The sequence below is a fragment of the Mandrillus leucophaeus genome, unplaced genomic scaffold (assembly GCF_000951045.1).
Source record: "Mandrillus leucophaeus isolate KB7577 unplaced genomic scaffold, Mleu.le_1.0 Scaffold114, whole genome shotgun sequence".
In the NCBI taxonomy this organism is placed as follows: Eukaryota; Metazoa; Chordata; class Mammalia; order Primates; family Cercopithecidae; genus Mandrillus; species Mandrillus leucophaeus.
The window spans coordinates 3531622-3557072 of record NW_012099654.1 but is presented as its reverse complement, the minus strand read 5'-3'; the positions used below and the strand labels follow the sequence as shown (position 1 = coordinate 3557072).

Genomic DNA, 25451 nt, shown 5'->3' with positions numbered 1-25451 from the left:
TACAGCTTCAAATGTTTGCATCTACCATTCCTACTTTAAAGCCTAAAAAGCATCGTAGCCCAAATGAAAAAAATAGCAACTTAAAAATATGCCCAGAAATTGAGAAGTTAATCACAAATCCTGAACTAGGGGCTAAAGTCTGAGGCAAGTTGATTTGCCATGGCCTCAAATTCTGTTCCTCTTATTTATATGGTTAAAAAAACATTAGGGACGTAAGAACATTAAAATAAAGTTTAAGGAGAAATGAATCACATTTCTTGGCTTTCACATGTTAAGAAAGATATGTCCCTGGTTTCTTTAAAATAGGCTTCAACAAAATGAGGTGAGAAAAAAATAGGAGAGGGACTCCAAAGAAACACATGCAGAGCTGTTGTGCTCTTGGCCTTCAACAGCACAGAAAATCCAAAGGGACTTAAAATCCAGGCCCACTGGGCACATGCATTCACTAAAAGCAACAAGATAGTTCCCAGTGCACACTGAATTTGAGAAATATCTCAAACGGAATAAGCTTTGAATAAAACTGGGGTTTTTTGGTTTTTGTTTTTGTTTGTTGTTTGTTTGTTTGTTTGTTTTTTACCTGGAATGCCCTAGATTGAAAACCAGAGAGACTCAGAGCAGGTACTAATGTGTTTATATTAGAACTTATCAGTGAGACTTCTGCATTTCATTTTCTCAGTGAGTTTATGTTTATCTTTTTAGAGACATGGTCTTTGTCACCCATGCCAGAGGGCAGTGGTGCAATCATAGTTCACTGTAACCTCAAATTCCTGGGCTCAAGTGATCCTTCTCCTTTAGCTTCCCAAAGGGTTGAAATTACAGGCGTGGTCCACCAAGCTTGGCCCTCAATGAGTATTTCTGTCTGCCCTATCTGCCTTTCATTCATTCAAAGGGAGCAAAAGTTGACTTCCCCAGCATGTATAAGTGGAAGGAATCAATAGGGCTACCATTACTCAGAATGAGTAATGTTTTAATAATTTAACATATATTTTGAGGTAGATACTTTTGGTTGAGCAAGAGACATACATAGTGCCTAAAAGCATGAGCTCTGATGCCAGATGACCAGGTTTGAATCCCTGCTCCACCACCTGGTAGCTGCTGTGTGTTCACATTACTTCATCCTGCACCGCTACCTCATGTGCAAAATGGGGATAATCATAATCTCCTACCTTTTAAGTTGTAGTGAGGATTAAATGAGTTAATACATAAAAGGTGCTTATAACAATGACTGGTATATATAAGTGCTCAATAAATATTAGCTCTTACCCCAATCTCCTCCATCCTCCCTCCCCCATTTTGTTTCTGTTTGCTCATTTATTTTTTTAACTGGCAGAGTCTGAAATTTGTACAGCGGACTGCTTATCCGTACATGTCCTTGTACTTCTCTCAACCAATTAAGGTAACACCACTTCCCTGGCTAGAGAGGAATGGTAGGTGGTACAATTCTGGTCAATGAGATACAAGTTTCCTGGGGTTAGGGTGTGTTCAGGGAAGATTTCTTTCCAAAATAAATATCTTGGAAAAAATGTCTAATTCCTTATCCTAATGATGCTGTTTCTACATGTATAACGACCTGTAACAGCACAGCCATGTTGGCACTGTGAAGAGACGAAGAAGAACGGTGAAAACAATAATGACATTGTTGAGTTGAAGAATTAATCAACCCTGAAGTTACTGCCTCTGGATCTGTTAAATGAAATGATAAATTTTCCTTCTTGCTTAAGCCATTTTGAGTAGGGTTTTCTGTTATTGTATCTGAAAACACTAACTGGTTGATATTTCTCAAACACCTACTATGTTCAAGATATTTTATAGGGAATATAAAGTGTAAAACCCTGAACCTGATCTCAATAGATTTTCCAGATACATGAGGTAGATAAACCATAAAAAGAAAACTAATAATGTCAGTGATATGGTTTGGATCTGTGTCCCTACCCAAATCTCATATTCAATTGTAATCCCCAGTGTTGGAGGTGGGGCGTGGTAGGAGGTGATGGGATCATGGGGGTGGTTTCTAATGGTTTAGCACCACCCCCCTAATGCTGTTCTCGTGATAGAGTTCTCATGTCTGGTTGTTTAAAAGTGTGTGGCACATCCCCCCACTTCCTCCTGCTCCCACTACATAAGACATGCCTGGTTACCCTTTGCCTTCTGCCATGATTATAAGTTTCCTGAGGCCTCCCCAGAAGCCAAGCAGATGCCAGCATCATGCTTCCTGTACAGCCTGCGGAAATGTGAGCCAATTAAACCTCTTTTCTTTATAAATTACCAAGTCTCGGTTATTTATTTATTGCAATGTGGGAACAGTCTGATATATCCATGAAGTAAATGTTAAGTGGTTGGATTGGGATGGTCTGAGAAAGCAACATAGATGGTCATATCTGAGGAGAGGCCTCAAAGAATAAGAAAAACATAAATGGGCAGAGAGAGGAGGGAACATTCTAAGTAGGGGAAACAGTGTAAACAAATGTAGGGGAGAGTTAGGCATTAGTTTGCTAGGGTTGCCATAACAAAATACCACAAAATGGTAGCTTAAAACAAGTTTATTTCTCATAGTTCTGGAGGTGTGAAATCCAAGGTCAGAATGTCCACATGGTTGATTTCATTCTGAGGCCTCTCTCCCTGGTTTGTAGATGACTGCCTTTTTGTTGTGTCCTCACATGATCTTTTACCTGTGTGTGTGTATCCCTGGTGTTCCTTTGTGTGTCCCAATTTTTTCTTCTTATATGGATATCAGTTAGATTGGATTAGAGCCCACCCCAATGACCTTATTATAATTTAATCTTATCTTTAAAATACAGTCACAATTTGAGGTACTAGGGGTTAGGATTTCAAAATATGAATTTTTGGGGTACACAATTCAGCCTATAACAGAGATGAAAAGGGAGTTTAAGGTCAAAGGTTAGAAAGCATTGGGAGGTAAAGTTGAAAGGTTATGTTAGGGCCAGATAGTTAGGTAATATTGAATACTGGGTCTAGGGTTTACTTTTGCAGCAGCAGGGAAACAACATAGATCTTTAAGAAGAAGAATTTGGCAGGAGTGTATCACAGGTGTATAATAAGAGAAAGAGTGGGAGTATGAAAAATGGGTTAGGATTGCTATTGCATATAGTCCAGACAGGCACTGGTAAGAACTGAACTCAGGAGAGGAAGTTGAAGGGATTGATGAAAGAGAAACTGAGAAGAAAAAGACAAGATGTATGTTTTAGTCTGTTTTCTGTTGCTATAACTGAGTACCTGAGACTGGGCTATTTATAAAGAAAATAAATTTGGTTTTTATTGTTCTGGAGGCTGGGAAATCCATGGTCTCAGGGCCACATCTGATGAGAGCCTTCTTGCTGGTGGGGACTCTCTGGCTCACTGCCCGAGGCAGTGCAGGGCATGATCACAAGGCGGGGGAAATGACCAGAGAGAGCCAACCTGGCTTGTTATACAGAACCACTTTTGTGATAATTAACCCACTCCCATAATAACCCATTAATCCATTAACTCATGAAAAAAATTAATCAATTTATTATTCATGAGGCCCAGCCCTCATGACCCAGTCATTTTTTTTTTTTTTTTTTTTTTTTTTTTAGAGGGAGTCTTGCTCTGTTGCCCAGGTTGCTCACTGCAAGCTCCGCCTCCCGGGTTTACGCCATTCTCCTGCCTCAGCCTCCCGAGTAGCTGGGACTACAGGCACCCACCACCACACCTCGCTAATTTTTTGCATTTTAAGAAAAAACGGGTTTCACCGTGTTAGCCAGGATGGTCTCCATCTCCTGACCTTGTGATCGGCCCGCCTCAGCGACCCAGTCACTTCTTAAAGGCTCCATCTCCCACCACTGCTACATTGGGGATTAAGTTTCAACATGAGTTTCAGAGGGAACCACCAAGCCATAGCAGTGTATGTTTAGAATTTTCCAATAATCAAGCCAGTGGAAGCTGTGCCATAATAACTCAGCTTGTAAAAAAAAGAAGTATTATCATTTAGGGTTGTGAGGCCTGGAACATAGGGGTTCCAGCTTTCTAACACTGAGGACTACCTGTTTGAAAAGGAATAGGCTTCCTTTTTGGGTATGGAGTATTCCAGAGATGTTCAACAAATCAGTTTTATAAAAAGGATAAAAGTAGCAGGTAGAAGATTGGATTATTAGATATTCTTCATCTATGGTTTAGGGTCAGAAGCCTAAAGGCTTCATTTAGAACCCAGAACAGGTAAAATATGTAGCTAACATCCTAAATTGCCCAGTCTTCTCACAGAGATAGTCTAGGGTAAGGTAGTTCTCTCCAACCCTGGTTGGAGTAGACCGTTTTGTTGTTTAGTTTGGGCAATGCTCAGCATGCCTGCACAATGGATGTTATTTCAGTCACCAGTTGGTATATAAAATAGAGTAAATGGGCTTGGGAAATTAAGAATTTAATCACCAAAATGAAAACTTAGAATTGCAAGATCTTTTGTATTAAAAACTTAGCATATATGACTTTCGTAGATTGTAATCACAAGACAAAATGCCTGTTTTAAAAATTATTATCTTAAAATTGTTTGAATTACAAAAGACATGTGTGCCTGATTTCTTTTTAAAGTTGAAAGTAAACTATAAAAGTATACTTTCATCCTCCTCAGTCTAGCTTCCTTAGGGATAGGCACTATAAACAGTTGTATCTATAGCATTCAAGAACTTTTACTGAACATATCCCCACCTCCACCCCACACACACAGAAAGAACACACACATAGTACCAATTTCAAATTTGCCAAATGGTACATGTAGGCAAAAGTAGGTCTTTTTCCTTCGTTCTCCAACCCCATAATTTATTTCTCCACAGGCCACTGTTAAGCAGTTTCTTATATATTCTAAAGACGTATCTTAACATTCTATACATTTAAAATAAGAAAATATTCAAAAAGCAAGACCATATCACCACCCACCAAAATCATTGGACTTGCGTGAGTGCAGTCACACCTCATTTTATTGCACTTTGTAGATATTACATTTGTTTTTTAACAAATTGAAGGTTTGTGGCAACCCTGCATTGAGCAAGTCTATCAGCACCAGTTTTTCCAACAGCACACGCTCACTTCGTGTCTGTGTCACATGTGGGTAATTCTCAAAATATTTCAAACCTTTTTGTTATTTTTATATCTGTTATGGTAATCTGTGAGCAGTGATCTTTGATGTTATTATTATAACTGTTTCGTTCCAACAATATTGAAGTTAGGCCAGTTAGTAACCCTATAATGGCCTAAGTATTCAAGTGAAAGAAAGTTGCACACCTCTCACTTTAAATCAGAAGCTAGAAATGATTAAGCTTACTGAAGAAGGCATATTGAAAGCCGGGACATGCCTAAAGCTAGGTCTCTTGCATCAAACTGTTAGGTAAGTTGTGAATGCAAAGGAAGAGTTCTTGAAGGAAATAAAAAGTGTTACTTCAGTGAACACACAAATGATAAGAAAGCAAAGCAACCTTATTGCTGAGATAGAGAAAGTTTGAGTTGTCTGGATAGAAGATCAAACTGGTCACAATATTCCTTTAAGCCAAAACCTAATCCAGAGCAAGGTCTTAACTCCAATTCTATGAAGACTGAGAGAGGTGAGGAAGCTGCAGAAGAAAAGTTTGAAGCTAGTAGAGGGTGGTTCACGAAGTTTAAAGAAAGAAGCTGTCTATACAACACAAATGCAAGGTGAAGCAGCACATGCTGATGTAGATGTTGCAGTAAATCATCCACAAGACCGGCTAGATTATTGATGAAGGTGGCTATGCTAAACAGATTTTCATTATAGATTAATCAGCCTTCTATTGGAAGAAGATGCCACGTAGGACTGTTAGAGCTAAAGAGGAGAAGTCAATGCCTGGCTTCAAAGCTTCAAAAGACAGGTTGACTCTTGTTAGGGACTAATGCAACTGGTGACTTTAGGTTGAAACCAATTCTCACATACCATTCTGAAAATCCTAGAACCCTATGCAAAATCTACTCTGCCTGTGCTCTGGAATTGGAACAATAAAGCTTGGATGACAGCACATTTGTTTGTTTACTGAATATTTAAAGCCCACTGTTGAGACCTACAGCTCAGAATAAAAGATTTCTTTCAAAATGTTACTGGAGTACTTTTGACTTTCAAGTCTTATTAAGAAATATATTTTGTAAGGCTATAGCTGCCATAGATAGTGATTCCTCTGATGGATCTCGACATAGTAAACTTAAAACCTTCTGGAAAGAATTCACCATTCTAGATGCCATTAAGAACATCTGTGATTCATGGGCGATCAAAATATCAACCTTAACAGGAGTTTGGAGGAAGATGATTCCAATCCTCATGGATGATTTTGAGGGGTTTAAGACTTTAGTATAGGAAGCAACTGCAAATGTGGTGGAAATAGCGAGACAACTAGAATTAGAAGTGGAGCCTAAAGATGTGACTGAATTGTTTAAATCTCATGATCAAATTTGAATGGATAAGGAGTTGCTTCTTATGAATGAGCAAAGAAAGTGGTTTCTTGAGACAAAATCTACTCCTGGTGTGGTGATGTGAACGTTGTTAAAATGACAACAAAGGATTTAAAGTATTCTATAAACTTAGTTGACAAAGCAGCAGCAGGGTGTAAAAGGATTGACTCCAATTTTCAAAGAAGTTTTACTGTGGGTAAAATGCTATTGAAAAGCAATGCATGCTGCAGATAAATCTTTCATGAAAGAAAAAGTCTATTGATGTGGCAAATTTCATTGTTGTCTTATTTTAAGAAATTGTCACAGCTACCTCAAACTTCAGCAACCACCACCATGATTGGGCAGTAGCCATCAACATCAAGGCAAGACCCTCTACTATCAAAAAGATTACAACCTGCTGAAGGCTCAGATGCTCATATTTTTTAGCAATAAAGTATTCTCCAACTAAGGTATATACATTGATTGTTTTAAGATATGCCTTTACGCACTTAATAGACTACAGTATAGTGTAAACGTAACTTTTATAGAAACTGGGAAAAAAATCATGTGACTCACTTTAGTTGACATTTGCTTTACTGCAGTAGTCTGGAAGTAAACCTGCAATATCTCTGAGGTATGCCTGTTATGTTTATTGCAATTTTGACTTCTATACCCAAAAGAAAGAGAAGGGATAAATAAGGCCATGGAGCCAAAAGCTTATTTGGGAACCTGGGGTAATGAAGGACAAGGAAAGAGTAACTTGGCTATCAAAGAATTAAGAGTGACCCTTGAGAAAACTGAAAAATCTCTTAAATGTATCTCTTTCTTTAAAAAAAGTCTTCATGATAATGTAGCAAAAGTCAAAGGTGAAGTATGTTCTATTCTAAATGATCAGACTCCAAATCAACACTTGATTCATTCTTTGTTCCAATACTTAACCACAGCTACAATACTATCTACACTAAATTTTATGAAACTTAAACCTCCTTCATAATTTTACATTTTGATTTTAAGAAAAACTTCCAAGGAAATGTGAAAGGTATTAGGACTTTAAGTTCTTAAGGGATTCATTTAAGCTGGGTCTTTTTAGGACCAATTATCCATGGATTACTCTTACTTGTATCCTCATTTCCTTAGGCATCAATTGTTTTTTATACAAAGGTAGAGGTGTTGATTGAAAAGTTAGTTTTAAGTTTATGTTAGTAAAAAGAAAGCCAGAGAGCCAATTAATATGGTCTAGTTCAAACATGCCTTTATTTCAATGGCAAAAAAGCATTAATCTTATATAATTGTTGAACAGTTACATATGTCTTAAGAATAGTAAGCATACATCTTAAATAGCAACTCATAAAGTGTGTGTTAAAATAGGCCCACTAGATTATACAAGATGAAATATAAATGTTTGTTGACAATTGGAACAAATACCTAATAAAATATTAAGAAACCAAGGTTTTAGAGTGTTAGTTCCTCACATCCCACATAAAACTTCCAATGCTGATCCATTACGTGGCATGGGAGAAATTCTTGATCACTGATTAATAGTATTTCATTTATTTGTAGATAACGTGGGATGCTTTGCATCGGCTCTCTGGAAGTTCCTGTTTAAAGAAGTATCAACAAATTAAAAACTGCCCTCTGAAATTTAAGATTTAAATTTTACTATTACAAATCCCAGAATCCAATCAAGTCTAGGTGAGAGCACACATAGCAGGTTTTCTGATCAGGACCTTTTTCCTCAACCTATTTTCTGTACTCAAGACAAAGCTATGAACCAGTGTTGGCTGATCTTGGGAAAGAGGGGCCTGTTTGAAGTCTAAAACATCAGCAGAAAAAGGATGGTGGAAGTTTCTGAATATAGTTGTACAAACTCCTCTGTGCCTCAATTTCCAATAAATGGAGAATAAAACAGTTGTATTAAGTGAGATTTTGCATGTGAAATTCTTAGCATACTGCCGGGCAAACAGCAAATAATAAATACTAGATGCTGTTATTATTTAGTACTAAAAAGAGTATTAGGCTGCAAGATTTCTAGTCCTGCCTCTGCCACAAACTTGGTGTGTGATCTCAAGCAAGTCATATGGCTTTTCCAGACTTCCATCTCTGAGATGTGAGAGGAGTGATGATGAAGAGAGTTCCTTTTGGCTCTGCCAGTCTAATGGGCCAATGGTCCTAAAACTGGTTTCTTCAAGCTCCCTGACAGTCTGAGAGATTTTTTTCTCTGAAATTGGCTATATGAGCTGTACATCATTCAGTAAGTTGAATCTTATTCCACAGATAGCAACAATATGAGCGTGACCTCTGTATGGCCAACCCTTTCTTCATACTTGGCCCACGTGCTTCTGGTAGAGTTGTTTTCAGCCTCCTGATTTGCTTAGATCTACACCAATGAGTGAACAGGTATAGATTCAGGGGTCAGAACATACCCCATTCAGAGGGAAGTGACATGCAATGAGATTTTTTTTTTTTTTTTTTTGAGATGGAGTCTCACTCTGTCGCCCAGGCTGGAATGCAATGGCACGATCTTGGCTCAGTGCAACCTTCGCTTCCCAGGTTCAAGCGATTCTCCTGCCTCAGCCTCCCAAGTAGTTGGAATTACAGGTGCCCACCACCACACCCAGCTAATTTTTGTATTTTTAGTAGAGACAGGGTTTCGCCATGTTGCTCAGGCTGGTCTTGAACTCCTGACCTCAGGTGATCCGCCCGCCTTGGCCTCCCAAAGTGCAATGAGATTTTTATTGGGTATTTTGGCAAAGAGTCACATACAGAGTCTTTTTTCTTAGACTTGAACTTGGAAGAACGTAGCCCTGGGATGATGAGAAGAAAGGCTATTAGGATACAGCCAAAATGAGGAAATGGAGCTGAGAAATGGAAAGCAAGAGAAACTAGTGCTTTGTCAAACATGCTCTTTGAACCCTGAATGAAACCTGAAGATCTGTTCCTGGTCTTTCATGTACATGAGTCAATAAAATTCCTTTTTGAGGGGTTTAAACCAGTCTGATTTGGGTTTTAAATCATCACTTATAATCCAAAGAATTTAAACTTTTTTACACATGTTCCATATGTAAACATAGTAATTCCCTTATTAGGAGCTTTGTTTTATAGACTTCCTGAAACAAGGTATCTCATAGAAGTTAGGGAACATTTTTTTTCTTAGGAAAAACCCATGGAAGTAAATCTTTACATATTAATTTAAATTCTTTTCATCAAATTTAGCCTAGTTTAATCATTTAAACACTATTATTTAACACTTGTCTTTTCCTCTATAAGATGCTGTCCCCCCACTTTAGTTATGATTTGAAAAACTTAATGCATCTACCATAATTTGTTTATAATTCATAATTCATTTCTCACTTTTCATTATCCAGGCATGTGCCAATACTTCTATAGAATTGATACTCAGAAGCAGAATTACTGAGTTGAGGGGTCTGTAAACATTTTACATTTTAAGAGGTTCTGCCAGAGTGCCCTCTGAAGTGCATCCTTTTATACTACCACCAACAGTATCATGAGACTACATGTGATAATACCTGTTCTTTTCTTCCACATCTTTGCCAATACTGAATGTTATCAGTCTTTTTATAAAAGTTTTGCCACTCTGATGGTAGAAAAATTTGTCTACTATTTTCATGGGCATCTTCCTGATTAGTATTTAGCATAAGCATCTTTCATATACTTAGCATCCATTAAAGTTTCTAGGACTAGGAAAGTGTCTACTAAAATTTTTGTCTGGGGCTGGGCATGGTGGCTCATGCCTGTAATCCCAGTACTTTGGAGATGGCTGGATCACCTGAGGTCAGGAGTTCAAGACCAACTTGGGCAATATAGCAAGACCTTGTCTCTATAAAACAAAATTTGTCTGCATTGATGTGGTCAAATGTTAATCAGAGCATGGAGCTAATTAGGTCAGGAATTTAATATCTGTATGTATCAAAATTCTGTTCCAAAACTATTCCTTAGTTCACTGGGCACCTTCAGTGGAGCGTAAATGTTTCCTTAAATCTAGTGTTCCAAGTAAAATACAGTTAAAAGCTCATGTTTTGGTAATAGCTCTGAAGTATCTATATACTTAAATATTTAACTCAGCCACTGCTTTAGAGAACCACTCCTTATAGTTCTTATTCTATGAAGACTAAAATGAAGTTTTGAGGTAACTCATGTTTATAACTTTTCAACACATTAAATATTTTAATAATATTTAATATTTAATAATATTTAATAATATTAAATATTTAATAATATTTAATATTTAATAATTTAAATATTTAATAATATTTAATATTAAAACATACATCATTATTTAGCAATACATTGAAATAACTGCTGGAAGTAGCTGCAATACTTATTATCCCTTTCCACAATGTTATATGAAACTGCCAGCAAAATCAACAAGATCGTAATGCCTAATTCAAGCACAGTCTAACTGACATCTGAGAAAAACTGTTCTTTTTTTTTTTTTTGAGGTGGAGTCTCGGTCTTGTCACCCAGCCTGGAGTAAAATAGCGCAATCTCAACTTACTGCAACCTCCGCCTCCCAGGTTCAAGCAATGCTCTTGCCTCAGCCTCCCAAGTAGCTGGGATTACAGGCGCCCACCACCATGCCCGGCCAATTTTTTTGTAATTTTAGTGGAGACGGGGTTTCACCATGTTGGCCAGGCTGGTCTTGAACTCCCGATCTCAGGTGATCTGCCCACCTCGGCCTCCCAAAGTTCTGGGATTACAGGTATGAGCCACCACCGAACAGTCGAAAAACTGCTCTTAATAAAGCACAGCAGAGATGATTAGGGGTAGGGCAGGAATCTTTTGACACCATGGCACTGGCAGTTCCTAGACATGGTGCCAAAGGTGCAGAGCAGGGAGGGCTCTAGCTGAGAGGGTACACACAAAGCCCCATCACTTTACATTTGTGCTCTCTTATAGTCTTTACTCCTTCATAGCCAGTGTGACTCCAACCACATTATCCTGTTGTGAATCCACTGTGTGAATTTCCAGTGTAAAGTTTCCTGCAATGTGCCAGATTACCCAATACAATTTACTATGTCTAAATTGACATTAACTATTATTTTATAGCTTCCTAAAAAGGACTTTTAGCAGAGGCTGTTAGTTGCCTCCATTTTTGCCTTTTTGTTTTTCCCCCATTAACAGAATCACAGGCAATGTGTCACACAGAAAAACTGTATTTTTCAGCCTTCTTTGCAGTTAGGTGTGGCATATGACTAAACTCTGGCTAAAGAGATATAAATCAAAGTGTTGTGTTTGACTTCAGGGAAGGTTCCTTAAGGGGACAGACAGCTAGGAAGCCCTTTTTTTGCCTCTCTACTTTCCTTCTTTCTAATGCCTAGAATGCAGATGTGATGGCTAGAGATTCATAACTATTTTGGACCATGAGTTTACTTCAGGATGTAAACCAGTACAAAGAAAGACAGAGTAGAAAGACTTGGTGACTCTGTGGTGCTGCTGTGCCTCATCTGGAATGCTACGGATCCAGACTTCTTAATGAAAGACTAAATCTTTGTGTGTTGAAACCACTGCTATTTGGGGTTTTCTGTTGCATGCAGCCAAACCTAATCCTACATCATACAGAACTTTTGAACTCTAAGAAGTAGATGAAATATTTCTGCAAAGACCACTAGATCTGCCTTGGGGCTTTCTCTTTGGAGGCACAGAGAGATCATGAATATTTAAGCATGCAGAGGATCATGATGTGAAAAAATACAAACTCCACAAAATATGCCAATTTTGGTATCATTTTTACTATAATAACTATATTACCAAACTTCTAATACACAAGGGCAGATGAATAGATGGCTGGAAAGATGAATACACACAGAAAAATCCATACTGTAAGGTATTGGTATTAGGACGTCAGAGTGTAAGACCTCATAGGTAAATGCAGCCATCTTTATGATAATTCCTATTGTTCCATAGTGATTGTTTTAGGGACTTTTCATCTCATTTGATCCTCTTGAGATGATGTAGCCACATGTGAACTTGGGGAAAGTTGGGGAAAATCAGAGCAAGGTGGACTTGTGGGCATACAACCTTAGCATTTCTCTCCAAAAGGTAAGTCTTGCTACAAAAGTTACAGGCCTAGCCAAGTGCAGTGGCTCAAGCCTGTAATCCAGGCTACATGGGAGGCTGAGATGGGAGGATCACATGAGCCCAGGAGTTTGAGGCTGCAGTGAGCTATGATCCTGCCACTGCACTCCAGCTTGGGTGAGAAAGTAAGACTCCACCTCTTAAAAAAAAAAGTCACAGGCCTAAATAAAAGTGCTTGCTTTAAAGGGAGGGCCAGACACTCTTCAAATAGGGTGAGCTTCATCTTATTTTTAATAAGAAATCATCACTATGTTGTTTACATAGAGAAGATTCATCCAAAGATGTTGTTCTGTACTACCATCCAAAGTACAGAACAACAGGCAATGAGCATTTATTGGAAAGCTATGGTGTGCCAGGCATTGAAGAATATAAGAAGTAAGATTTCATAAAAATTCTGTGAACTCAAAGATCTTCTCAGTCTATCATGAAATAAAGATGATGTAACCAGCAATTATTTATAACATGGAGTGATATGCATAAGATTTGATCATCTATTTGATCTATTTGCACAATATGTAGAATCTCAACACTTAAAAAAGTGAATGGAATTGAACATTTTCTTTTTTTTTTTTTTACCTTGTCCAAATTTTGTTTTCTCAAACATTGATTTGCTTGGTTCCTGTACTGGGTCATCTAAACAAGCAACTTCTGAAAGTGAAACAAATCGTTAGTAATAATTTTGCTGAATTAGGGGACTGCTCTGGTCAAATCAGGATGATGGTCACCCTACCGAAGGGAAATATAAATAGCTCTTTCTTGACATTTTAGGCTAGATGATTTAAAAATAAAATAATAAAATGAAAATAGCTCTTCCTAGTTCCCCTTATTCCCCAAAAACAGTATTCTAAAAAGTATGGTCATTAAAAAGCATAAGAGAACAGATTATGTTTGTGACCTGAGGTAGGGTGATGAAAGCCACACAAAATTATTATTATTTTTTTAGACTTTCTGGTCTCTACAGTGTCAGAGCCATGATTTCCATGATGATATTTTGAGATGCAGAAAAGGGAGAAAGATTCTCTCGTGAGTGCTTTTCTTGTAGTAGGGTTAGAGAGTTTTGCATTGTTCTAACTTGCCAGGTCTTTGGGTTTCTGTCAGGTACCACAAAACCAGCTATAGAAGAATTCTAATTAAGGAGATTCAAACAAAACTCCAACAGCAGCCTACAGAATGCCAGCAGGGCCCTGCCTGTAGATTCTTAGGTCCAGACCAAGGTATCAAGAAGCTGGTTGGCACACTGCTACCTCCATGGTTCTTAAATTAACATTAAAATTTTCTTTTCTTTTCTTTTCTTTTTTAAGACAGAGTTTTGCTCTTGTCACCCAGGCTGGAGTGCAATGGCACAATAACATAACAATTTTCAGAAATATCTAATGGAAAGAAAAATCAGGATTTGTGAAAAGAAATTAATAACAGGAAATTATTTATATTACAGGCAACAGAAGTAGCAGTTCAGAACCCATTTCTGATTTCATGCTCACTTAACAGGGAGATTGTGTGCCCTCTGAGGAAGAAGATGCCTATCTAGGGTTGGAAACGCCTGCCTAGAACTAGAAAATCTGAGGAGCAGATGACCTTCATGATAGAAGGAAAAACCTACTGCTCTGCTTCGACTCTTAGGTTTGAAACCAGAAGAAAGCATTTGCTTGGTTTTCCTTCTAGTGTGTGTTTAGGGTGGGTGGCAGGGAGGGGGCAGAGAGAGACAGAGAGAGAGAGAGAGAGAGAGAAAGAGATGGAGCGACGGGGGCGGAGAGAGAGAGAGGATAGAGTACTTTAGCAATTCCAATTCCACCCTCAGGAATCAAAGCAAAGGGGTGAACATCAAGGACTGTCAAATTATTATCTGCACAAGAGATCAAATACTATTAGTCATCCAGAGTCTATAGTCAGGCTGGCTGTGTAAGAGTCACCTTTAAAAATTCAGGTTACTGGGCCTTACCCCATGATTTGATTAGGTAGATTAGATAGGTAGTCAGGTTAGGAACCAAAGGCCATGAACTACTACAAGAACTCCCTTCAATTTCTTAAGCCCTTTAACTTCCCCAAAGTTATTAATGTTACCTGTTTTAATGTTACTAGTTATGAATGTTACCAGTTATTAATGTTGTCTGTTTCCCAGAAATGATGAAAAACACTTTTGAGGCTATCTTCAGAAAACTGTGGAGAATGCACCCTATTAATGGAGACAGTTTTTGTGACAGAGGAGGATCCTGAGAAATTAGGGTGCAAAAGTTAGGAAATGAATGTAGTTTGAATTATTGGGGCTTGTTATAGGAAAGGAACAGTCCCAGGGAGGCCCTGGGTAGGGACTTGGTGATAGAAATCCTGTTTGTTTCTTGGCCCTGGTTATCACAGTGTCATCATTTTTTGTTTTGTACCTCCTCTCTTCTGTATTGTCCCCAAATGGTCAAAGACAGGGACACTAGGAAAAAAAAGAGGGGATGCTGTAGCAAAGGAGGGTAATATAACTGTAGTTATGGCTATTTTTCAGAAATGTGTGCTGCCTTTTTCCAGATCATTTCAAAATCTGCTGCTCATTGGTTTTAGTTTTCTCAGGCTAAAGGCTGTTCCATCTGATAAAGGGTATTAGTTTACTCTAATAAGCAAAGATTTATTTTAATGCCTATTTTTAGAAAATAAATAAAACCAAATCATGTCTTCTGAAAGAAAAACAATACTCATTTTTTCCTTTTATATGACACTTAAAAATCTATCCAAAGTAAGTACAGCATAGATTCAGAGAAAGGAATTGTGAGGGATGGAGTCATCTTCTTAAATTCTCCTGGAATTAACTAAGGTTAAAAATGGAGTGCTATAAAACAAACAGAAAATAACAAGTGTTGCAGAGATGCAGAAAAACTGGAACCCTTGTACATTGCTGTTGGGAATGTAAAATGATTCAGCTGCTACAGAAGACAGTTTCGCTGTGCTTCCTATATAGAATTACTACATAATAAATGATGAGTATCCCTAGTCCAAAATGTTTGGGACCAGAAGTATTTTGGATTTTAGATTTTTTCAAATTTTGGAATATTTGCATATACATGAGATATCGTGGGGATTGGCCCAAGTCTAAACATGAAATTCATTTATGTTTCATATACACCTATACACAAATCCTGAAGGTAATTTGATCCAATATTTTTAATAATTTTGTACATGGAACAAAGTTTTGACTGTGACTTGTCATATGAGGTCAGGTGTGGAATTTTCCACTTGTAGTAGCATGTCAGCACTGAAAAAATTTCAGACTCTGAGATTTCAGATTTTGGATTTTTGAATTAAGGATGCTCAACTTGTATAATAATTACACTCCTAAGCACACACCTAAAAGAACTGAAACCAGGTGCCCAAACAAATATACATATGTCTATTCATAGCAGCACTATCTCTAATAGCTAAAAAGGGGAAAGCAGGCCAGGCATGGTGGCTCACACCTGTAATCCCAGCAGTTTGGGAGGCTGAGGTGGGCAGATCACCTAAGGTCATGAGTTCGAGACCAGCCTGGCTAATATGGTGAAACCCCGTTTCTACTAAAAGCACAAAAAATTAGCCGGGCGTGGTAGCATGCGCCTATAATCCCAGCTACTTGGGAGGCTGAAGCAGGAGAATCACTTGAACCCAGGAGGCAGAGGTTGCAGTGAGCCGGGATCATGCCATTGCAATCCAGCTTGGGCAACAAGAGCAAAGCTCCGTCTCAAAAAAAGAAAAAAAAAAAAGCCTGGGGGTGGGGGAAGCACCCAAATGCCCATCAAAGGATGAGTGGACAAATTATGGTATATCCATATAATGGAATATTATTCAGTCACAAAAAGGAATGAAGTATGGATACATGCTATGATGTAGATGATCCTCAAAAACATTATATTAAGTGAAAGAAGTCAGACAAAAAAGGTCACATATATTGATTTCATTTATATGACATATTCAGAATAAGCAAATTCATACAGACAGAAAGCAGATTGGTCATTTCCAGAAATCGGGAGGAGTAGAGAATGGGAAACAACTGCTGAGTGGGTACAGGGTTTCTTTTTGGGGTGATAAAAGTGTTTTAGAATTATATAGAGGTGGGTGGTTGCATGACATTGTGAATTTACTAAATGCCACTGAACTGTTCACCTTGAAATAGTCAACTATAATAATTGTTAGTTTCACATCAATGAGAAAAAAGACAAAATAAAATGAGTGCTTTTCCAGTAGGTTTTGGTGTTTTTATCCCACAACGAAGAAATGAGTGTCAGTCTGTACATACCTGGAAGACAAGGTTGATATTGCTGAGGTACTGAGTTTGGTTCTGGAAGAATGGGTGCATCTTCAGAAACATACTTTAAAAGCTCCTTCCCAAGATATGTAACCTGCACATAATTAAGCACAAAATTTACAAATCATACATTCTGTAAGAAGGCAATACACTTATGTCCTGAACATTGTAATTTTTATAAGGTTTTGGCTGTTGTATGTTGTGGATTAGCAAGCTTTAGTCCATGGTCAAATCCAACCTGCAACCTTCTTTTCTATAAATAATGTTTTATTGGAATACAGTGATGCTCATTCATTTACTTAACATCTATGGCTGCTTTCATGCTATAACATAATTGACACAGACCACATGTCCATGAAGCCCAAAATATTTACTATGTGGCCTTTTACAGAAAAAATGGATTGACCCTTGTTGTGTGATATTAATTCACTCACCTATTCACTTATTCAACCACTATTAATCCAGCACCTGCTACTTTATAACTTTAAAATTTTAATGTTACATTAATAAAATTAAGCCATAAAAGTAATGGTATTTTGCAAGAAATCAGATATTTAACTGATTAAATTAATAACATTTCAGGTCTAGATATCCACTTTTTTTTGGTGGTTTGTGAACTCAGATATATCGTTATCAGTGCAAAAGGTCAGAGCTTAGAAATATCTACACACAAATAGGCAGGGCTGAGGCAGAAACGGTAAATTCTGCCAGAAATGTTCTGGGCCCAAGGGTCTTTGGGTTCTTTACTCTTAGCTTTAGGATAATCTATTAATATACCTCCAGATGTTGGTTGACTGTGGGCAAAGCATCAAGATTCAACTTGAACATCCCTTCCTCCAGGATGCCTCCCTATAACTTCTAGATTCAAGTAATGATCCTCCTCTAGGTTCCCAAAACTTCTTTACTCATATTTCTGTCATGGTACTTACCTCATATAAATGAAATTATGTTTTAATACATCTGTTTCTATTAAACCATAAGCTCCTTGAGGACAGGGTCTGTATCATATTCATTTGAATACTCTCAGCAGTTCACAGAGTGCCTGACGATACTGGATAAAAGACTCTGAAGTCCCGACTCTTTTTCTTTTCTTTTAATTTTTTTTTTTTTGAGAGAGTCTCACTCTGTCACCCAGGCTGGAGTACACTGGCGTGATCTCGGCTCACTGCAACCTCCACCTCCTGAGTTCAAGCAATTCTTATGCCTCAGTCTCCCATGCCTCAGCCTCCCAAGGAGCTAGAATTACAGGTGTGTGCCACCATGCCTGGCTAATTTTTGTATTTTTAGTAGATACAGGGTTTTGCCATGTTGGCCAGGGTGGTCTCGAACTCCTGACCTCAAATGATCCACCTGCCTCAGCCTCCCAAAGTGCTGGGATTACAGGTGTGAGCCACCGTGCCTGGCTGTGAAGTCCCAACTCTTAAGAAAGATTCTCAAATTCCCTAAGCCTCAATTTGTGTTTGTAAAAAAAGTGTCTCCAGCTTATTAAATTGTTGTGAGGATTAAAAGTGATAATGCAAGAAAAGCATCTGGCATACTGTGTAGTACATTCTGAGTACTCAATAAATGTTAAATTGAACAGAGTGAGAAAGGTCTAGGGGATCTTAAAGGTACAGATACCCTTTGGGCTCAATCCTATGACCAAACAAAGCCTGGCAATGAAAATGGAACAGACCAGCCTACTCAATGTGTCAATCTCTTTTCACTTGCCATAGAAAGTGGAGGAGAGGCCCCTGAATGCCATTTGTCAGTTCTCCAAACAACCAGTTATTGGAAATAATAGATTTTGTATGTGTTACACCCTGACAATGTCCAACACATCTCATGAATCCATCAAAGTGCAGGCTCAGTATGTTCGCACCTATATCTCAGACTTTAAAAATATTATTAGTTAGTGTTGGGCAATATAAGATGACTTACACATTCCACTGCAGGTAATTCAGATAAAGAATACAGTTTTAAGAATATCCACCGAGTTAAAAATCTATTTTCCATTAGGAGTGATTTATTGAACAGGTTAATGAATAGATCTCAAAATGAACAGACACTAGATCACTTCTAGAAAATGTGCATTTCATATTAGTGTTGTGAAAAACCTCCAGTTGGCTAAAGCATAAAGGCAGTCATTACATCTGTATATGACTCAAACTCTGAATCCTGAACTACATTTCTCTGGATTCAAATCTAGCTCATATGCCTACTCTGACAGAGGCATGGTAGGAAGAGCTGGAGGCTAAGTTCTTAGGCTCTTGAACAACATAGCCTCCAGTGATCTCAGCAACTTCACTGTCCAAACCTATTTTGATGAAGGGCAGCTGACAGGATGCCAGATGAGAACATGTAAGAGAGATGGAGCTTAGTGTAAGGCATGTTCGGTGAGGATATCTGTAGGTTGTTGTGCTGGGCCACTGATGCTTTCCCTGAAGCTCTTACAACACTCCATTATTCCTTAGAAATTAGTCTATGCTGAGACTGGATTAAGAAAATATGGCACATACACACCATGGAATACTATGCAGCCATAAAAAGGATGAGTTCATGTCCTTTGTAGGGACATGGATGAAGCTGGAAACCATCATTCTGAGCAAACTATCACAAGGACAGAAAACCAAATACCGCATGTTCTCACTCATAGGTGGGTATTGAACAATAAGAACACTTGGACACAGGAAGGGCAACATCACACGCTGGGGCCTGTCGTGGGGTGGGGAGGAGAGTGGGGGAGGGATAGCATTAGGAGATATACCTAATGTAAATGACGAGTTAATGGGTGCCGCACACCATCATGGCACATGTATACATATGTAACAAACCTGCACGTTGTGCACATGTACCCTAGAACCTAAAGTGTAATAACAACAAAGAGAGGAAATTATGCTGATTCTCCAATATCATACTAGGGAAAAGTAGGGAGTGTAGAATGTCTGTGTGTGTGTGTGTGTGCGTGTGTGCATGTTTGAGGAAAATAGACGACTCAGTCAGCCAGTATTCTGGAAATGTAGTTAATGAGCCAAGTGAAATTATTAATCAACTTTATTTTGGTAAGGTCTCTGGGATAAATAAAGTGCAGTATTGTCATTATTAATTGCCATAATAAATATTTCTCTACATCTTATGTAGTAATATGCATCAAAAAAGAATGAAACATAACCTGCCTTTGCATATACTTCCCTTCTGGGACTCCATTTTATTTGAAAATATCAGCCCATTTTCATATGTCTTCAGAAGAACCATTTGTTGGTGTTGACTAATAGAAATCTGTTCATGGATGGCCAGGCATGCCAACTCACACCTGTAACCCCAGCACTTTGGGAGGCCGAGGTTAGGGGATCGCCTGAGGTCAGGAATTTGAGACCAGCCTGGTCAACGTGGTGAAACCCCATCTCTACTAAAAATACAAAAATTAGCTGGGCGTGGTGGTAGTCCCAGCTACTTGTAAGGCTGAGGCAGGAGAATCACTTGAACCTGGGAGGCAGAGGCTATAGTGATCCGAGATCGGGCCACTGCACCCCAGCCTGGGCAACAGAGCGAGACTCTGGCTCAAAAAGAAAAAAAAAAAAAAAGAAAAAAAAAAAAAGAAAAGAAATCTGTTCATGGATGATCAAATAACTACTTTTATTCCATTGCAAGTTTTAAGAAGTCAATCTTACAAAGTTTCACTGCTCCAACAGGAGTAGAAGGAGGAAAGAATAATTGCTTTTCACCTCAGGGTGGAAAAAGAGCAAATAAAACAATAAAAAAAACTGTAGGTTTTCTTTTAAATTCATTGTAACACAAAATACATTGTGGCTAAGAAAATAAAATAAAAATATTTCTCAAATAAAATATTTCTTTAGGAATTCAGAATATAAGACAGAAAGTAGTTTCAAAGTGCAACAACTGCCTTGGAAGAGCTGTTTCTATGGAAATGATGCAGGTAAAGCTCACCTTCATGGTACCAACCTCCCCATTCCAGACGCTTTTTTCACACTCCCAAAACTCTATGTAGCTAGAGGCAAGAGAAGGCCCTTCACATTATTTATATTTTCAGGATTCAAAACTCCTGGATATTTGTATTTTAAAGGAGGTCCACATATCTAACCACCTCCTTCTTTTTCTTTGTGTTCTAAAATGTAGCTGAGTAGAAGCTAGGTTCATAGGAGGTTTGGGACACACTGAGAGTATGAGTAATTGACAGAATGAGGCTGTCTGTTGAGATGAACAATTTCCATCAGTTTCTATACTCCCACCCCAACCTTTTCACATCTTGATATTCTTAATCATGATGGTGAGAGGAATTTTTCTTAAAAAGTATGTGTGTGGGGGGGAGGTGGGAGGTGAGGGGAACCACAGAAAAAAGTGATCACTAAATCCAAAGGAGTGGAAAGGGTGGAAATAAGCGTGGAAATTCAGGGAGGCATCCGGATGGGAAGTATGTTTGCAGAAGAGATCTGTCTAATGTTCCTTGAAGCACTGCCTAAAATAGCAGCCTACTTTTCATCTGCAGTAATTCACTGTTGAGTATTTACAAAAATAAACCATCATTTCCATTCATACGATTCTTATGATTTTCATCCTGCAACTGTATCACAGAAAGGCATTTTTCCTGTGGAAGTAGGCAACAGTTGCTGCACATGACTAAGGCTTTGCATACATTCATAAAGGTGGCTAGATTGTACTGTGTGCTCTTTTGAGTTCAGAGCAACCTGTTTCTAATGAAAGGAATGTGTGCCTCTCTTGTGCCATTATAAATACAGAAAAGAATGTATAGGGAATCAGAAAATCAGGTTCTAGTTCTGGTTCTGCCTGGCCTCGAGACCAAATCAGGTCATTTAACCTCCCAAATCTTTGTTTTCACATCCATGAACAGAAATAATAGTTGATCTTCCTGCCTCATAAAGTTGTATAAAACTGCTTTATAAATCAAACAGTGCTATTCAAGCTCCACAATCGCTATGTTGGAAGGGTCTTTAGATATCACCTAGCACTACTTATTTCATGCATAAGAAAGCTGAAGTTCAGAAAGGTGAAATGGCTTGACCTAGATTAATCATTCTTACTGAGGTTGCACATTAGAATTGCTTGGAATGCTTTTTCAAATATTGCCACTTGGTCCCTACATAGATATTAGATCAGAAGCTATGGGCTTGGAGTCTGCTAGGCACTAGTGGTTTCTAAAGGCCCTCAAGTGATTCCAATGTGATTGAAAACCATTGCCCAGATAATATAATTTATAAAGAGTGGAACCAGGAGCTAGCTTGGTCTGCTGTCTCCCACCCACAAATTACTCTGCCACACCAGAATGTTGTCCAACAGCTGGGAGGCTGCAGAAAAGAAGTCAGTGATGCCCTCTCTGAGTAAGCATCAGGATTTCCTTGGCAAAGCTGTTCAGCAACTGCTTGGGTTGGAAGTTTGAGTCATCTCTGCACCTACTGGCTCTGTCGCTCTGTCAGATACAGGGCAATATCTTGTTTTCTGGCATTCCTTGCCTGACCATCACCCACTCCTGGTCCCATACCCCACCACCACTCTCAGAACTAGTCAGTAGAAATGTTCACATTTACCCATGTAGCAAAAAGTTCCTTTCATCAAGAAGTGACTGAATTCAGGAGTTACTCCAAGACAAGAAGAGGCAGAGGTTTATGTGGTAAATTTTAAAAGACTTTAAAAGAGTCTTTTAAATACTGTAAAGAAAATCACTAGGGTAATGTTTCTCAGCTTGGGGTATTTACTAGAAGTACATCAGTGCCCATAGTAATTTTTAAAACTCTATTTTCATTTTTTTGATAATCTAAAGAAAATAAGCCTGTTTAGATATCTGTAGGAATATGTTATAGCTGAGAATTGCCCTGCTTTTAGTGCCCACATTCGCATGTGGCTTCACTATCACATAGGTGCTAAACAGTATGACTCTAATTGACATGGCTATGAGAAAATACTAGAGGCAATGAGATATAAATGAGGCATTAGTACAGAGTAAGGGCCAAATGATGTCACAGCCAGCTATTCAAAGGCAGGAAATAACAGTAGTTCTAAGAGAGAAACAGAGTGGGCAAATGGAATCATCACCAGGCACACTGCAGCACAGGCATGTTGAGCTCAAAAGAACCTAAGCTACAGCATTCAGTATGCTGTCTGTCCTGTGAGCAAAGATTCAGTTTCAGAAAAACAGTATAATCTATCATAAGTTTAAGAAACCTTGTGACAAAACGGAATTTTCATGGGCAAGATGTTAATTACTAACATTTAGATACGAATTAAGAATCCATGGAAAGGATTGGGCAAACGGGCTAAGATGAACTGAAAGCAGATGGCCTGGTGACTCCAGGAGTGGGAAATAAAAACAAACTTTGGGAAAATAAAAAGTCAGACAGACCATATAGCAGATAGAATCCAGAATGTGCTGATGTAAGTGAAGGAACTGAAACAGTGCTAGATGCACTTGCCAACAAGGTCTAGGAGACCAGAATGCACAGTTGGGCACAGAGTCTGGGACACAGAATATAGACTTTGAGGGCACAAAAGGGACTGGGAGGGAGAGTGGGTAGACCTGGGTTAAACAAAAAAGAGGAGAGAAAACTGTGCTTCCTATTACTGGTAAACTGAGGTTTACTGTAATGGTTAGTAGAGGTTGAGTGTATCTTCTAGTCTTTGAAACACTCATGGCAGATGTCTGAAGACTCAGACTTTCCTGAAGAATCATTTTAAGACTGTTCCTGAAGTGGTGCCATGGACATCTGGAGGTGGATGAACACTAGACCTCAAGAATATCAGTCATTACTGGGCTTATAACTCAGAAGCCAGAACTGAGAGGGAGCCTACTAAGTCTAGGAGGTCTAAATGAAAGTAATTCATTTTGAAGGGCTAGCAATTCATGAATAAGGACATGTTAAACATAAAAATACATGATAATTTCTGTGGGTCTTAGGCCTCTTGCCCATTTCTTTTGTATTTAGGAGATTTTGCTTTACTTCATTAGAATAATAACATATATTAACTAAGTTACCAATATACCAGTGGTTCCAAATTTTCCATACAGAGTTACAAAGACCTGAAATCCCTTGGGAGATCAAATGGGAAGATTAAAGGCATTAAAGTTCTGAGACTAGATAAGGAGTAAGAAAGGGAAGGTGCAGTCAGCTATGCAACCATGCCCATGGTGAATTCTGGCAAATAGGACTTGTGGGAGAAAGTGACGTGTTTATTCTGTGACATGCATGTAGCATGATATGCATGTAACATATACACAATGAACACATGAAAACAAAACTACCTTGGAGATCTTTCAGATTTCCTTAAAAATACTTTCAACATAAAAATATGTACTTTTCCATTTGAATATGAAGTTAAAGATAAACTTAAGAATGACCCACCTTACTCCAAGCATAATTCCAGGTCACATAACTGTTGCCTCCCAGAAGATCCTTGAGCCAGGTGACTGGGCTTTTATAAATCTGACCACTTTCTACCTTAAGTTTACCATTCAATAAAATGCTGGCTTTGTGGGTAGTCTCCTGAAGTGAAAAATAAAAAAAAAATTAGGGTCAAAAATAGCTGAAATATGTGAACTTTTGCTTCTGGCCATGACAAAGTAACAGGGACCAGATACACCCTAACACCTGATTTTTTAATTTTTGTATACAAATTTAATGTATCTAGATATGGTCATAAGGGCATGCAGCAAATCATGAACCATCTAGTCAACAAAATCTACAAAAATTGGATTAAAAAGGTGAGAGTCTATGGTATTTGAACCAAGACTGCATCTTCCCTCCCCACTCTCAGCTCTGTGAAGTGGAAACTCCACTCTAGATTGCTGTAGTCAAGACTACAGGGCTCCCTGTTACAGGGCTGTCTTCCTGGGAGGGGCATAACTTCAGCATTGCTCATCCTGCCCCCAGCCACTGTTGCTAACGCTAAGTTGCCAGCAACTATAGCCAAAGGGTGGAGGCTCCCTTCTCCTGCCTAGCTGTGAGTGTTGAGACAGAGGCTCCACCTTTGGCATGACACCACTGAGAATGCTGGGATCCCGATCACCCTTGCTTTGACTTGTAAGGTGGTGGTTTCACATTGGGAGAGGCAAACTGAAAAGACATGAAGCTACTGCCTCCCCTCTACCAAATGCTCAGCTCCTAAAGCAAGGGTATCACTTGAAATATCACCTTTGTCCCCACCCTCAGCTCCAGGGCCATGGCTCAGGGATTCTGCCTGAGAAGAGAAGTAGGCCTTAAAATAGATAGCTCCTAATCTCCTCCCGAAGGAATTAACTTCATTTGCAACAGAGCATGAAGAAGGCCCAGTGTGTGATGTTCCCCACCCTGTGTTCAAGTGTTCTCATTGTTCAATTTCCACCTATGAGTGAGAAAACGCAGTGTTTGGTTTTCTGTCCTTGCAACAGTGTGCTCAGAATGATGGTTTCCAGCTTCATCCATGCCCCTACAAAGGACATGAACTCATCCTTTTTATGGCTGCATCATATTCCATGGTGTATATGTGCCACATTTTCTTAATCCAGTCTATCATTGATGGACATTTGGGTTGGTTCCAAGTCTTTACTATTGTGAACAGTGCCACAGTAAACATATGTGTGCATGTGTCTATATAGCAGCATGATTTATAATCCTTTGGGTATATATCCAGTAATGGGATGGCTGGGTCAAATGGTATTTCTAGTTCTAGATCCTTGAGGAATCACCACACTGTCTTCCAC

General features: G+C 38.6%; 1 protein-coding gene across 1 annotated transcript in view; it reads right to left on the bottom strand.

Annotated features, from left to right (window-relative positions):
• Nucleotides 1-7634: 7634 nt before the first annotated feature.
• ANKRD31 (ankyrin repeat domain 31) overlaps nt 7635-25451 on the bottom strand; it is a 181860-nt gene continuing 164043 nt past the window's right edge. The window contains exons 22-25 of the mRNA XM_011996538.1: nt 24115-24255; nt 16754-16856; nt 13078-13149; nt 7635-8003 (exon numbers count right to left, since the gene is read on the bottom strand). Coding sequence (XP_011851928.1) covers nt 7858-8003; nt 13078-13149; nt 16754-16856; nt 24115-24255 — 462 coding nt within the window. The 3' untranslated portion in view covers nt 7635-7857. The remainder of the gene's footprint in view (nt 8004-13077; nt 13150-16753; nt 16857-24114; nt 24256-25451) is intronic.